Genomic DNA, 14,963 nt, shown 5'->3' with positions numbered 1-14,963 from the left:
TTGGGCTGCCTTGAAATTTCCTTGACCAGATTAGTTTGGCACTTTTAAATCAGCCTTCTGCAAAGTCTCCAGACATGGGCATACTGTAGAAATGTTCTCTGTCAGAATGTAACAAGCATGGCTCCTAGTCCAATTTCCAGCAAAGTTCTCATTTTCGTCCAAAACCTCCTGTAGCTGGCTTTTACTGTCTGCATTCCTAGCAGCAATCTGGTATCTTCAGCCCTGACCAGAGCTGTCTGTTAAACTCTACTTACAGCTTTTTAGGCTTTCTCCAGACTGATTTTTCAAACCTTTCAGAATTCCTGTCACAAACCAGTTCCAAATGCTTTCAAACCATGTGGTCAGGTACAATTACAGCAGTGACATCACTTCCTGGTACCAATTTTTTGTATTCTTTTTTTCTCATTGCTAGAACAAAATAAATACCTAACACCCACAACTTGAAGAAGAAAATGTTTATTTTGACTCACAGTTTAGGGGTTCTGCCCACAGTTGGCTCTCAGGCACAAACAGCATGGCAGTACAGCAAGGCAGAGGAAAGCTGCTCGCTTCGTGGCAGCCAGGAAACAGAGTGAGGAGAGAGGACCAGGAACAAGAACAGACTCTTCTACATCATGCAGTGATGCACCTCTTCTGACCAGGCCCCCCTTCTAATAGCACATTCAGCCACGAACTCATCACTGGGTGAATCCACCGATGAGCATAGTACTCTCATGATCCAACCACACACCTCTGAATAGGTGAGACTCTGGGGGAACACTGGAGATCTGAACAAAGCATGGCAGTATGAAGAAAGGAGGGGTGACTGACAACTGTTCATTTGGTCTCATATCAGGGCAGGATCCTGGTCAGCAGCACAGTGGAAAAAGCCCAGTGGGCAGCTCAAAGTGAATACCACCAAAATAAGAAGTTGGCTAAGCAAGAAGCTTTGAAAGAAGAGTTTTAACCTGGAGAAAACAAACTAGGACATGCAGTTGGCACTTCCTTGCCAGCATTTATACTATGGATCTTGAAACACAATGGAAAGTCCTCCCCCAACTCCTAACAATTAGCTGGGGCCATCATTATTGAATATGAGTTTTAAAAAACTGATTTGTGTAGCTCTACACTGCATGCTTTCTACAATCCCTGGCCTGTCCCAAATCATCAAGGCTGTACTACACCCATGATGCCCACAGTGGCACCAGCTCCCCAGGAATTCTGAATGGCATGTGTGTGTCTCTCTTACCGGAAATGGTGGTCCATGTACCCTTCAAAGCTGAAGTTCCTGCAGGTTGAGCCGGTGTTACAAAGAAGCCCTTGGACAAAGGGGAGAACGCCCCGGCTGGGCAGATCCCGGGGCTGCAAGAAACCTGTAATAAACACAAAGAAGAAATGAGTCCATGCCGCACTAACAGAAATTGATACCTACTGAGTCAGAAGTGGACAGAATCAAAATCTGTAACATCAAATGATTAGATCTGTTATTAAAGGAAGATCCAAAAACAATAAAACGCTGTAGATAACACCTCTTGCCCACGCCTACACTCACACTCATGGCAGAATGGCTATATCGGTAACCCTGGGTTTTGCTAGCTTCCCTGTCCGTGGAGCAGCCACATGTGTGCTACACCTCTAAACCCAGATGCAGCTCCCTGCAAACCAGCCTTGAGTAAGAAGAGTAATGGTGAATACTTTCCCATCTCACGTTAAATTAGGAGTTTTAAAGTTTGTGCAAAGGTTTCAAGTTTAGCACAACCTGGACTCTTAAATGTTTAAATGTAGTTGTTAAATATTATATAATGCAAAATGTTTTCTACACTGGCGAGGAGCGAGGACTTTTCAGGACCAACACGGTTACAGTGATTCGCTCCCTTGATAAAGTGCTGAGGACTCTGTTACAGCCCCACCTGCCAATCACACCCAGTGGGTGGGACCAGTGGAGCTACTGATAACAGCAGGCAATTTAGCAGTCACCGGTCCTGCTGACAGCCTCTCTCCTGGGGTCTAGTTTGGTCTGAGAGATGATTTCACTCCCCAGGACTCAGGACCCACTGTGTCCAGCACCAAGCCCAGTGCTTTGCACACTGAAGATGTTCACTACACGTCTGATGACTGGCTAAACATGAATGTATGTTCTCAGTACACGTGTGGCCCCGGGCCATAGAATAGGAGATCATGGAGGCATGGGGTCATAGTCCAGGCAGTGCCAGCGGGGATACTTCAGGAGCACGGCTCTGTACCCCATTCTCTCACATAGGTCAGCAATGGTGGGCACCATACTCACTTCCCATGCATCATGATAATCTGTCCCTCCAGAAAGTATCCGTTCCATCCTCAGGCTGGGGCACAAAGGACATTTGATACACATTTGTTGAATGAATACATAAAATACAATCATCAGTAGAAAACCTGAAAAGTTTCCCAGCTCTTCCTGAGTCTTTGATAATTTGGTTTCACCTTTTTCTGCGATCTGCAGTGCAGTCCCCATCCAACAGAAACCACCAATGAGGACCATTCCTTTTCTTTTTTTTGGGGGGGTACCAGGGATTGAACTTGGGTCCTTGTGCTTGCAAGGCAGGCCACCGAACTGCTGAGCTAAATCCCCGGCCCACATTCCTTTTCTACATGCAGAACCTAAACATGACTGAGGATGTGGCAGTCCCTGATTCATGTGAAATGCACAGAGCCAACCACATGGTACGTATTTCATAGTTGAGAAGAAACCAGTCATTTCTGCTGGGGGTGTAGACAGGGGGAAGCACAGGGAGTCATTAGATCTGTGGTTCAAGAAGTGAATTCTGAGCGGCACTTACAGCTGTCCCTGTGTCGGGGAGGCTCCTGAAACCGAAGGACCATCAGAATCATGAACAGGATGCAGGGCCAGAAGAACTCAGCGAGGGAAAGTACCTGGGAAATGAAAAGCACACATAGCCTGAGTGCCTGGCCACCGCCATCCCACTGTGGACGCCTGAAGGTCCAGCTCGTCCCTGCCACGTCCCAGTGCCCACGGTGTCACCTGCCTGGCTTCCACCCCTTGCCTTATCCTGCATGTTTATTTCTCCTGCATGTTCATTTGTGACATTAAAGAAGTTAAATAAATAAATTGATGCACCTCTCCCACACTTTAGCAAGTCGACTCTTATTTCTTCTCCTAATTTCTTCAATGTTCCCAAACTTTCCACCCAAACACATTCTTTGCCAGCCTTAGTGGAGCACTCACTTCTTTCTGCCCTCATTCTATGAATATTCTCTGGAGCCGCTGCTTCAGAATCTGTTACCATCCTACTGTCAAACAGATACACCTCAGTCCACACATCCATTCTTCCACCAAGGGGAAAAGAATTTTTTTTGGCAGTACTGGGAACTGAACCCAGGGCCTTCAAACTGAGCTGTAGCCCCATCCCTTTTTAACATCTTTAAATTCTGAGACAGGCTAGGCTGGACCTTGTGATCATACTGCCTCAGCCTCCTGGAGTGCTAGGATGACAGGCATGTGCCACTGCTTCCAGCTGGGAAAATGTTTTGTGTGTAAATTATTTTTTTATTATTTTCTTGAGTCTCAAATGAACTCTTAAAAGTAGTATTAATGGCATCAACTGTGCCTGCACAGGACCACCTAAGAGTTACCCAAACGGACTGCTGTGATGTGCACAGCCCTGACTTCCGAAGTCAAAAGAAAGAACACTACCATCCATATAGGGTATTGTTGGCAAAGGATGTGCTGTCTATAATACGCCGCCCAGTGGAGGGTTAATTAATAGAAAATCTTCCAGTACTCTAAGTCTGTCACCAGTTTTTCATTTGTTATGATGGATAATCTTCCTTCATTGATTTCAGGCCATCTCCTGTTACAAACACCAAAGTGGACAGTTAGACATCAGTAAGGCATTGCCGGGCATGATGGTGCATGCCTGTGGTCCCAGCACTCTGGGAGGTTGAGGCAGGAAGATTCCTAGTCCAAGCCCAGTCTGGGCATCTTGGTGAGACCCTGTCTCAAAATAAAAAGTAAAAAAGGGGCTGGGATGTAGCTCAGTCCAAAGGCTCTGGGTGCAGCCCGAGTAGAAGGAAGGAAGAAGGAAAGGGAGGAGGGAGGGAATTAAAGGAATAAAAACAGGCACACAAGCCTAAGTCTGCAAGCCCAGGCTGCTCAGTCCTACACGGCAGTGAACTTCAGGTCTCTTCAGCCCTCTGCCCTTCAACCTCTGCGTCATAACCCCTGCCCCATGTCAGCCCTGCCCACTACAAGCAGATCTACCTGTGGCCAGGTGAGTGTAAGGCCAGGAACCAGCCTGCCAAATGGGGAGGGAGAGGGAGCCCTGCTATAACAAAGAAGACATCACCCTCTGCAAAATAGTGCATGGAGAAGCAAGAGAGGGCAAAGCAGTAGAATGTTCTTGGGCACAGGACTGAAACTCAGGACCAAGACTTTTTCCACATTGGGAAAACGTCCGCAGGGGATTGCATGCTGGCCGAAGGGCCACACCTAACACCAGAGAGGAAGGCCAGGAGCACTGTGGAGATGAAAATTCACTGAAGTCATTTTGGTCATTCCCTGTGACAGTTTCATAGTGAGAAGTACTGGAGCAGGGAGCGGGGGCTCCACAGTCAGTTCTACCCCAACAAGAACATGCAATATAGAAAACATACCTCACATTGAACCTGGATACCACAAAGAAAAATGAGCACAATTTTTTAAGAGGTTGTTCTTTTTCATTTTTAGGGACCTATGGCAGATTTTTTTCTTTTAAGACAAAGTTATAAAGGAAACAAGTAGGCCCAAGACTCCTGTAACAACTTCTGACATTATAAATATATGAATAAATAAACATACGATAGAAAATCTTGTAAGTAGAAAATGAATACAAGCACTCTCCCAAAGAATAATTTACCTTAGTTTTCTTACTTTCTTTTTAAAATATATGTGTGTGTGTGTGTGTGTGTAAGCATGAGTATTGTTTTTAGAAGCAATTTTTCACTTCAACACCAATCTACCTTGTTGTTTATAATTTACAGTAGAATTTAACCAATAATCTAAGTAAGGAAACGTGCATGGTTTTCTGTTTGTGTGGCTGCCTTCCATACATTTATCTGTGAGGTAGCTTTGCTAAGGGAGACTGCTGAGCCAAAGTGTATATGAATTGTAATCTAGGTTTCTAGCTTGAATAAATGTAAGTACAATTTCATCATTAAAAGCTACTCTGGGGCCAGGGATTTAGCTCAGTGGTTCCACTGCCTGCCTCGCAAGCGCAAGGTCCCAAGTTCAATCCCCGGTACCAAAAAAAAAAACAAGAGCTACCCTGATCAATCACATCCACAGTGGCACCCAGAATTAACAAACATTTTTTTGTCAAACCTTCGTCAACTGATATATAAAAATAATTATTAAACTCAACAATCTTGTAAGTTTGTAAAAATTCCTCGTCTGCCCCTTTTTCTAGATACCTATTTTTCTATTAAGTTGTTCTCTTTTTTAATAAAAGCATAAGTATTGTTTTTAGAAGCAATTTTTCACTTCAACACCAATCTACCTTGTTGTTTATAATTTACAGTAGAATTTAACCAATAATCTAAGTAAGGAAACGTGCATGGTTTTCTGTTTGTGTGGCTGCCTTCCATACATTTATCTGTGAGGTAGCTTTGCTAAGGGAGACTGCTGAGCCAAAGTGTATATGAATTGTAATCTAGGTTTCTAGCTTGAATAAATGTAAGTACAATTTCATCATTAAAAGCTACTCTGGGGCCAGGGATTTAGCTAAGTGGTTCCACCGCCTGCCTCGCAAGCGCAAGGTCCCAAGTTCAATCCCCGGTACCAAAAAAAAAACAAGAGCTACCCTGATCAATCACATCCACAGTGGCACCCAGAATTAACTAATTTTTTTTGTCAAACCTTCGTCAACTGATATATAAAAATAATTATTAAACTCAAAAATCTTTTAAGTTTGTAATAATTCCTCGTCTGCCCCTTTTTCTAGATACCTATTTTTCTATTAAGTTGTTCTCTTTTTTAATAACTAATTTACCAATTACTACTTGTCCTTTTTTAATTAAAGAATTCATCCCTTTGTTGGCCTTATGCATTCAAATATTTTCTCCAAACTTTTGCCCATATTTTACTTCCTACATGCACAGAAAACATAATTTAAAAATTTAAAAATTGGGTCAGGGATTTAGCTCAGCAGTTCCGCCACCTGCCTTGCAAGCTCAAGGACCCAAGTTTGATCCCCAGTACCAAAAAAAAAAAAAAAAAAAAAAAGTTAAAAATTGCCAAATTAAATAGAGAGCAGCTACTCTGAAGCTACAAATATTTATTAGCCAATCTTCAGATCAATGAAGAATTTCTCGTTTCAAACGGAAACAACATCATTTTAAAAAATATATTGCCACGGCCAGGGATTTAGCATAGTGGTTCCACTGCCTGACTCGCTGAGTGCAAGGTCTTGAGTTTGATGCCCCCTACTCCCCCGCAAAAAAAGAAAAGAAGAAAAGAAACATTCTTTAAAAAAAAGAGAGAGCCCCATGCCACAGAATACATCATTTGAAAACATTAGGAAGTGAGTTTTTGCCACACTACAAAAGTAATGCAGGCCAACCAAGTATGGTGGACGAGCAGAGAGGACTTTATCTGAGGATACATGTTCTATATTTCATTAAAAGAGTCTACTATATTTCGGGGGTAAACGTCATAGTTGAATTATGGATAATGAACTACAAGCTATTGATCTAAAGATAAAGGAAAACTAAATCATGCATGACAGCATCCACCTGTAATCCCAGCACTCTGGGAGGCTGGGGCAGGAGAATCACAAGTTCAAGGCTTTAAAAAGTGAAAAAGGGCTGTGGATGTAGCTCAGTGCAAACGCCCTGGATCTGATTCCCAGTACTGCAAAAATACATATGTACATACATACATGCATACACAGACACTAAGACAGAGTCTGAAAGTAGGAAAAAGTAACTCACGAACAAGGGAAAAAAATCAATCAGACCTTAAATATGTTCTCAAACCACTCACTGCTAGGTGTCAATGCATCAGTATTCACAGTGTTCTAGGAGGAAGTGCGACTTTAAAAAAATACACAAACACATGATACCCAGCCCTAACTAGAAACCAAAATGAAAATAAAAGTGGGGCCAAATTTAAAATCCAATAAAATCACTTCTACTCTCAGTGGTGTCTTGGCTAGAAAGAGAAGATCTGCTGCATTTTTCTTACAGAAAGTGGAAGAAATCTCCAAAGACCTGAGAGGAGAGGAGTGACCCTCCGCCCAAGTTTTTTTTTTTTTTTTTTTAGCTCATTAGCTGAATCTTCAAAGGTAAGATTCAATTACAGGGTGGGGGTCGGTAGTAGTTCCTCTTAAAGAAATGGACAAGTAGAATGTCTAGTGTTTTTTAAGTTGATGGCTAAGAATTTTTCCAAACATATAAACAACCCAATTTTGCAGGTAAAATAAACACAACAGCAACAAGAAAAATAAACCCACCAGAAGACACGGAGTGAAATTTCTGCACAGCTAAATCAAAAACACCTCAGTAACAATCCAAAACATACTACCTCAAAGAATGAGAATTTCTGGTGATTCATCAATAGCAAGAAACCATTGAAATATATTTAGATTGTTAAGAAAGCTCTGTTAATCTGGAATAGCATGCCCAGAAAAATTATCTCTCAAGAATCAAAGAAAATGACCAGTTAAACAGAGAGCAAGCTACCCAAGAGCAGACCTATATACACCAAACAAGCTTCTCAAGTAATGTCCATTGATTTTTAACAAGGATGGAATCAAAATACTTAAAAGACAAGACTTGATTTTTAAAAAGAGGCATGTGTGGGTAAAATTAAAATATGAAACAAGCGGTTTCAAATAAAGATGTGAAGAAATGTACTACTAAATGTTAAACAAATTATGCCTACTTAGACAAAAAAGACTTGATAAAGAACATTATTAGATATAGAGAGGACCATAACAGAAGTGGTACACAGGAAGAGCCACCTGCATGCACACACTTAGTAAAATAGCCTCAAACATACGGAGTAACAACAGAAAATTTCAGGATGAAAGTTCCCCAAGGTATCTCTGTACGTGCCTATTCCAAACTCTGAGAGGGTGTGAAACACTTCTGGACCCACACACTGCAGTAAGGGGCACTTATCCTGTGCTTGTGAAAAGAAATGAAGCAGACACAGCCACAAGCCCTGAGTGAGGATCTTCCAGCACGCAGAGCTGAAGAAGAGGGGACCCATGGCCAGGAGTTTCTTGCATAAGGCTGGATCCTTTACAAATTCTTGCTCCTCTGGTATATAATCTGCATAGCAACCGGTAAGTTGTGTCACTTTACACCTTGGAAACCATGACCTTAAAAGCATTTGCCTCGTGTCTTTGAACTAATTCCTTACAAAGCCTGGAGAGCACCTCAGGTCTGCATAAAAAATGAGTGATTCTCACCCCATTCGAACAAACCGTCCTCCAGACGGAGTTCAAATCCATCTTTCAATCTTCCAAGGGGATCATACAGCATGTGGTTTGGGGTACATCTGAAAACCACAAAGAATGAATATTTCTGTACAAAAAATAAAACTGTAAAAGAAGAAGGAAGAGAGGCCTAGGAGTGGCCAGTCACAAGAGCTCCTGTGCTGGAAGTGGAAAATATCCTAAGAGGGTTAGAATATCAAGGAAGAGGCAAAGCATGTGATTAGTTGGCTGCCCCACCTTGGATTTAAAGGGATTTGCAGTCAGCGTGAAATTCAATTGTGTCTCTTTGGGAGCAGACAGGGGACCTTCCCAGAAGGATTGGGAGGCCTGTTGTCAAATGCGGCTCACACAATGGTCAAACAAAGCATGAGTCTGAGCCAGAGTCGGTAAATACCAGCTCCCAGAGCAGTCACAGCAGTGGCCAGCAAGACCTGTGGGCAGCAATGGGGTTTCCAGAGATCCCTCTGGCCAAGCCTGAGACTTCCTCCTCAAGAAAAACTTTTACAAACATTTATGTTAGTTGGAAACTGAGTGGGGGAAAAAAAAAAAAAGAAGTGAGCAAAGTCTTTTTCTCTCTTCCTCTTCTTTTTTTAAAAAAGTTCCGTCTGAAACAATGGCTTTTCTTTCAACATTTGTTCAGTAAAATTTATTTAGCACTTCTCTGTCAAACCCTGAGCTAGAAACAACTGCGGCACTGGAAAGATGAATATGGAACAGTTTCTTCCTGTGCAGACTCCACTTGCAAGTGAGCAAGTGAACAAAGCCAGGGATGAACCCCACAAGAGGATGCTGTTGATACAATCTTTCTAGAAGCTGGAAGCAGTTTCCAAGTTGTTAAAGAGCAGGCTCCGACCCCAGAATTCCCGCTGAGCAAAGGTCAGCTGGGTAGTGCCAGTGCTGATGGCTGGAGGAGCTGAAGGGCATAGGTGGCTATGGGGGCCCAGCCAGGCCTCGCTGCTGCCCCTCCCTGGCCCCAGTTTCCCACCTGCCTGTACACAATGTGGACAGAGGTCCGGCCATGCAGGCTCTGGGCAGCCTGAATAACAAGAGAATCCTAGTCTGCACCTCACGATCAGCTGGGAGACAGGCGACAGTCAGACGTCACTCAGCTTGGCCCATCTGACAGCAAGCAATGTAAGGAGCCTGTGCAGGGGGTAGGCTGGGAGCAGAGCACAGCACAGCACCTAACCTTCCCCCAGGGTCTTTGAGGCAGCCCCTGGGTGCTGACCCCCAGTGGGGCCTCCACCTGTCTAGGACAGACACAGCCCAGCTCCCTCCCTCTGGGCCCAGTGGTTGTCCACACAGGTGTGACTCCCTGAGAGCTGCACTTCCCACTGAGGTGTGACAGATCAGAGGAACCAGTGAGCCTGCAACCCTGGGCACGGTCCAGCTCTCAGCAGGGGACAGCCATAGCTTAGCCACACAGGTGGCACCATGCAGTAAGACCTCCAGTACCCACAAGCATCCAGGGGAGGAGAGGCGCCTAGAACACAAGGCGGGCAACACAGGGAGTACAGAAGAGACGAGTACACGCCGGGGCCCAGAAGGCAAGGGGAGCGCCCTCCACCTGGCCAGTTCCTGGCAGCCTCGGCCTCCTTGAGACTCAGACCCACAGAAACAAGGTCATTTCTGCCTGGAGTTGTGGTGCCCACAGTGGCCAATGTCAAATGCTACAGCAGGGCCCTGGGCACCCCATGAGACCCCTGCAGGAGGAAGGGAAGGGATCTCCTGGGAAAGGGGAGGTCTCCATTTATGCTTCACAGAAACCACATAGATCCACCCTCAGACCTGCTCACAGTGGCAGCAAAAGAGCAATGTAGAAACTCGGGAGTCTTCACTTCTCACCCTGGCAAACAATCAACTTAGGGGATAAGAAATCAGAAACCTTGTTTTTGAAATGCAGTCATTTTTCTATACCTTCACAAGAAGGGATAGTCTTACACTGCGGTCAGGACTCATGACACAAAGATGTTTACAGCCAAACAATGCTGGGACTGCATTCTTCCTCTACACTAGCGTCTGGTGGTTTATGTAATCACTGGTGCTTTCCCAGAGAGGAACTCAAAGCTAATGCTGAGGGATTAGCAGCAAATTATGATCAATCGAGAGTGAAAGGCATTGCTGATACCGTGATTAGCAGCAGGAAGAAAGCAAACTAACCCCAAATAGCTGCACACATGCCAGTCCAGTTCCCTGAAGGCACAAAAGCATGTTTGCTTTTCAATCATCAGATCACTGCACTGCTTATCACTTTCTGGGAAGCTGAGACACCAGGAATGACCCAGAGTGGCCTTACAGCAACCAACAGTTACCTCTCCAGGGTCTGGGACAGCATGAGTCCTCAGAGCCAGGGAAGCTGGCCATCCTGAGGACCCCTCAGGCTCTGGGCTATGACCAGAGGTCACTGGCTTTTACTTCCCGTCTACCCCAGCAGAGTGGGCAGCCAGTGTGCCCTCATTACAGGAAATGGGAGGCTTCCTGCAACTGCTGGAAACATGGGGAACAGATCGAGGACTCCTCCCCTCACACCCACATCCTGTTCAGCATCGCTTGTGTATGGGGGTGCCCACCCGGTAGGTACAGGTCACTGCTCTGCAGTGCCCACAGCTCCCCTCCGACCAGTGAACAGGGAGGGTGCTGGACCCTAAGGATCTCCAGTCATGATGTGCTCAGCACGAGGCTATGCCGCGGCCAGCAGCTCTCACCGATCTCTCCCCCACATCCTACACATGGGCTGGATGCACCAGAAGGATGGGAGCAGGAACAGACACCAGCATTCACCCAAGCCCTATGGGCCAGGCCCTGCCATGAGAGGGCTCTGAGGGCCAGCCAAGGCCACCTTTGGTCCTGGCACTCTGGTGTTGTTCCAGGGGCCATCTGCCTTCGGCCAACACATGCACACTCCAGGGGCCTCACTGTGCCCAGGAAGTGAGCATCACTCAGCCAGTCTATGAACACAAACACCCATAGCCATTTAAATGAAAGGCAGACCTTGGCCTTAAAGGGTGTCCTGGCTATGCCCCTTGAGACACTGTAGGCCAGGATTTAGCAGAAGCCATAGCTGCAGAGCCACTTGGCCACTCTGGTTCCTTAGGCAGCCCATGAAGAAGAGCTCAGAAGCCACAGGTCAGCCTCCAACTGGCAGAGGAGGCAGTCACTGCCGAGTGGAGATATAAAGCCAGCTCCTAGAGAGACTATGTGCTAATGAACGCTTTCCTTCAACTCCAGTGGGTAAAGCGACACGTTTATCCCTGTGGGGTGGTAGCACCTCAGGTATCTCCTGAGGCCAGAGCTGGGAAACACAGATGGTGCCAGGGTGGGGCCAGGTCTGCACTCACAGACTGAGCTGTGGCCCCTAAAACTCACACTTAAGATCATGGATCCCAGCACCTCAGAACAGGGCCTCATTTGGAAGAGACTGAAGACACAGTTAAGATGAGGTCACACTGGAGTAGGGTGGGCCCTGGTCACACATGACGAGGTCCTCATAAAAGAGAAAGCTGGACACACAAACTCGGAGGGAAGACAACATGAAGAGACAGGGCTCAGACAGCCATCTACAAAGCCCCTAGCAGAGAAGCCAACACCCTCACGTTGGACTTCCAGCCTCTGCGTTAGACAGTAAGCTTTCATTATAGAAGTCCCTCTGTCCATGAAAGCTCGTCACTGCAACCCAAGGAGACCCAGTGATACATGGAGATGTTCCCCAGATGCCCTGCAGGGGAATGCAAGAATCCTCACTCTGGAGAAATCTCTCCTGGTGGGAAACCTCTTACAAAGGGCATAGTAAGATTCACATAAATACTTGTAAACAAATCTCAGCCTCTGGCTTCAGCTCTAAGACTCTGTAAGTGACCCTGAAAGTTTTTAGTCCCAAAATCCACTTATAGATCATTCTGTCTGTAACTCCTTTAGAAACACAACCAGTGTCAGTCTGTTAATGTTTGCATATTTGAGTTTTGGGGTGGAGATTCCTATTATAAAGCTATTATTTTTAAAACTGCACAAATGTAGCATCTCCCAGGAATTCCTTCCTTTCAAGATCAAGATGACACCTGACCTCTGATCTCTTGCTTCCTTTAGCAGACTCTATAACTTGTAACTATGCAAAAACAGATAGGAAACCCTCTAAGACAATATTCAAAAGAAATAAGGGCTATGGTACTTCTGGGGCTACTTATCTAGAATTTCTTTTAGTGTGTTTTGTTTTGTTTTGAGACAGGTTCTCACTATGTAATTCAGGCTGGCTTTAAACTCACTTGTGTAGCCCAAGCTGGCCTCAAACTCATGACAATCCTCCTGCCTCAGCCTCCCAAGTGCTGGTATTACAGGTGGGTGCCACCATGCCTGGGTATAATTCCTTAAAATTCAGATAAATGAAGAAATTGTGGCTAGCATGTTGTTTGAGAAAGATATTTTCCAACACCAAGTTAATCTTTTAGTACTGGAATTCAGTGATAGAGGAAAATCTCAAAGAAATTTGAGATTCTGGTTAGAAAAGGCAAACACACATACCAAAGAGCTCCAAGGTTCCAGGTAGTGAACCTCAGCTTGAGAATACTGAAGAAAAAAGGAGAATTCCAAGATTGCTTTTTTAAGGATGAAACCCTAAGGTAGGTGGCTTGGCAGGTAGTTATACACAGAGGGGCTCAGCCTGATTGGAGGGGACTGACAAGGGTCCCTCTGATGAGAGAGTTAGATTTGAACTTGGCCATGTGCTGGGTGAAGAAATTGCTATCATGGAGACTGGACAATATCAGGGGCATCTTCCAAGCCAGGCCAGATGGAGCAGCCAAGGCAAGGTACCTCAACTCTTAATTATTTCTAGTAGCATGTATGCCCTGTAGCATTATGGCCTTTTGAAACAAGAAGGCAGAGTTTCATGTGTGGGAGAAATCTGGGGTGCATACTGCTAGGATCTGAGCTCTGGTGTGCATGGCAGGACATTTCCAGTGCAGCTCTGTTATTGCACCAACCCCTCCCAGGCAGCTGCGTTAGACAGTAAGCTTTCATTATAGAAGCCCCTCTGTCCATGAAAGTTGGTCACTGCAACCCAAGGAGACCCAGTCATACATGGAGATGTTCCCCAGATGCCCTGCAGGGGAATGCAAGAATCCTCACTCTGGAGAAATCTCTCCTGGTGGGAAACCTCTTACAAAGGGCATAGTAAGATTCACATAAACACTTGTAAACAAATCTCAGCCTCTGGCTTCAGCTCTAAGACTCTGTAAGTGACCCTGAAAGTTTTTAGTCCCAAAATCCACTTATAGATCATTCTGTCTGTAACTCCTTTAGAAACACAACCAGTGTCAGTCTGTTAATGTTTGCATATTTGAGTTTTGGGGTGGAGATTCCTATTATAAAGCTATTATTTTTAAAACTGCACAAATGTAGCATCTCCCAGGAATTCCTTCCTTTCAAGATCAAGATGACACCTGACCTCTGATCTCTTGCTTCCTTTAGCAGACTCTATAACTTGTAACTATGCAAAAACAGATAGGAAACCCTCTAAGACAATATTCAAAAGAAATAAGGGCTATGGTACTTCTGGGGCTACTTATCTAGAATTTCTTTTAGTGTGTTTTGTTTTGTTTTGAGACAGGTTCTCACTATGTAATTCAGGCTGGCTTTAAACTCACTTGTGTAGCCCAAGCTGGCCTCAAACTCATGACAATCCTCCTGCCTCAGCCTCCCAAGTGCTGGTATTACAGGTGGGTGCCACCATGCCTGGGTATAATTCCTTAAAATTCAGATAAATGAAGAAATTGTGGCTAGCATGTTGTTTGAGAAAGATATTTTCCAACACCAAGTTAATCTTTTAGTACTGGAATTCAGTGATAGAGGAAAATCTCAAAGAAATTTGAGATTCTGGTTAGAAAAGGCAAACACACATACCAAAGAGCTCCAAGGTTCCAGGTAGTGAACCTCAGCTTGAGAATACTGAAGAAAAAAGGAGAATTCCAAGATTGCTTTTTTAAGGATGAAACCCTAAGGTAGGTGGCTTGGCAGGTAGTTATACACAGAGGGGCTCAGCCTGATTGGAGGGGACTGACAAGGGTCCCTCTGATGAGAGAGTTAGATTTGAACTTGGCCATGTGCTGGGTGAAGAAATTGCTATCATGGAGACTGGACAATATCAGGGGCATCTTCCAAGCCAGGCCAGATGGAGCAGCCAAGGCAAGATACCTCAACTCTTAATTATTTCTAGTAGCATGTATGGCCTGTAGCATTATGGCCTTTTGAAACAAGAAGGCAGAGTTTCATGTGTGGGAGAAATCTGGGGTGCATACTGCTAGGATCTGAGCTCTGGTGTGCATGGCAGGACATTTCCAGTGCAGCTCTGTTATTGCACCAACCCCTCCCAGGCCATGGCTCAGAGTGAACCATGGGTTTTTAGGACAATGATTGGCAGAATCAGCTATCGCTTTAAAAATACTCGAGACAATCATCTTACAAAGAAAAATTACTTCTGCTCACAATTTTGGTGGTTCCTGTCCCCACTGCTTTGGT

General features: G+C 44.9%; 1 protein-coding gene across 1 annotated transcript in view; it reads right to left on the bottom strand.

Annotated features, from left to right (window-relative positions):
* Nucleotides 1-14,963, bottom strand: part of Abca13 (ATP binding cassette subfamily A member 13) — a 337,625-nt gene that overhangs the window by 317,750 nt on the left and 4,912 nt on the right. Inside the window, exons 2-3 of the mRNA XM_010624894.2 lie at nucleotides 2,796-2,889; nucleotides 1,229-1,352 (exon numbers count right to left, since the gene is read on the bottom strand). Coding sequence (XP_010623196.1) covers nucleotides 1,229-1,352; nucleotides 2,796-2,889 — 218 coding nt within the window. The remainder of the gene's footprint in view (nucleotides 1-1,228; nucleotides 1,353-2,795; nucleotides 2,890-14,963) is intronic.

This window comes from Fukomys damarensis, unplaced genomic scaffold (assembly GCF_012274545.1).
Source record: "Fukomys damarensis isolate Sample0158 unplaced genomic scaffold, DMR_v1.0_HiC HiC_scaffold_17, whole genome shotgun sequence".
NCBI classification, from domain to species: Eukaryota; Metazoa; Chordata; class Mammalia; order Rodentia; family Bathyergidae; genus Fukomys; species Fukomys damarensis.
The sequence above is the reverse complement of the archived record's forward strand: the minus strand, read 5'-3'. Positions and strand labels throughout refer to the sequence as shown.